The following is a 1,130-nucleotide window of genomic DNA, read 5'->3' as shown; positions in this document are numbered from 1 at the left end:
TGTAGGTTCCAAAAATTGCACCATAGCCCGAACACTGCAGTCCAGGTGATGCGGATTGTGTTGGTTAGGTGTCAGCAGGGCTGCTCTCGCTACACGCTCATTGAGCCGCCCAGTCCACCCCCAGACAAGGAAGGATAACCGCGAGCGCTCGTCTCAATGCTTTCCTACAGCGCGGCTGCTCTTCACGACGACGGTGACTGTGAAGAAACACAAACTCTGCTGTTCAGCGCAAATAGTGTGCTTGTCTGATTCAACACCTCTCGCTGTCACAGAATCTGTGACCATTTACTACAAACCGACCCTGTTTTTGTGAATATTTGACGATGAAACGCAGTTTAGCGGACATTACCCACAATCCTTTGCAGCGTAGATTTGCATACACAGTCGGACTCGGAGAAAAAATGCTTTCAGTGCCGTTTCGACTTGTGAATGTTACTGAATGTCATTTGTGATGTGATGTTATTATTGAAACATCCTACTTTAATCTTACTCTGATGAATAATTTTGGTCTTTTTAAGGTGGCTCTGCTGGGAATGGACATAGTGTCTGCTTTAGTGACCAGATTACAGGAGCGCTTCAGAACACAGATAGGAACAGGTGACACTTTTTCTTTAATAATATTGAATATTTATTGCATTATCTTTTAAATAATATTTTATTTTATTAAGAGCAAATGCACACGTTTTGAGTAAATATTATAAAGTTTTATGCACTGATTTAGATTGTTCTCTCTCAGTTCTGCCCAGTTTAATCGATCGTTTAGGGGACTCTAAGGACCAGGTTCGAGATCAAGCGCAGTCTCTTCTGTTAAAAACCATGGAGCAAGCGGCCAGTCCACAGGTGAGGCCCTCACAGCCTCCGGCTCCAGAGACATATTACATCAGTTGTGCTTAAAACTAATAAAAGTATTTTTATTTGCAGTATGTTTGGGACCGAATGTTGGCCGGATTCAGACATAAAAACAGCCGGACCAGAGAAGCTGTTTGCTTTTGCCTTATTTCCACTCTTAATGTGTATGAACCAATATTTTACCATATAAATTTTTTTTATTAATATTTTGAATTGGTTTTCATTTGTATATTTTCATATATATATATAATTATTTTTCATGTCTCCTTAAAAATAAAAAA

General features: G+C 39.8%; 1 protein-coding gene across 1 annotated transcript in view; it reads left to right on the top strand.

The window, feature by feature from the left end:
* LOC107558358 (CLIP-associating protein 1-B-like) overlaps positions 1-1,130 on the top strand; it is a 16,075-nt gene that overhangs the window by 10,544 nt on the left and 4,401 nt on the right. The window contains exons 3-5 of the mRNA XM_016242018.1: positions 519-597; positions 737-840; positions 922-1,013. Coding sequence (XP_016097504.1) covers positions 519-597; positions 737-840; positions 922-1,013 — 275 coding nt within the window. The remainder of the gene's footprint in view (positions 1-518; positions 598-736; positions 841-921; positions 1,014-1,130) is intronic.

The sequence above is a fragment of the Sinocyclocheilus grahami genome, unplaced genomic scaffold (genome assembly GCF_001515645.1).
Source record: "Sinocyclocheilus grahami isolate Dianchi unplaced genomic scaffold, SAMN03320097.WGS_v1.1 scaffold643.1, whole genome shotgun sequence".
NCBI lineage: Eukaryota > Metazoa > Chordata > Actinopteri > Cypriniformes > Cyprinidae > Sinocyclocheilus > Sinocyclocheilus grahami.
This window is presented reverse-complemented; position numbering and strand designations above follow the sequence as displayed.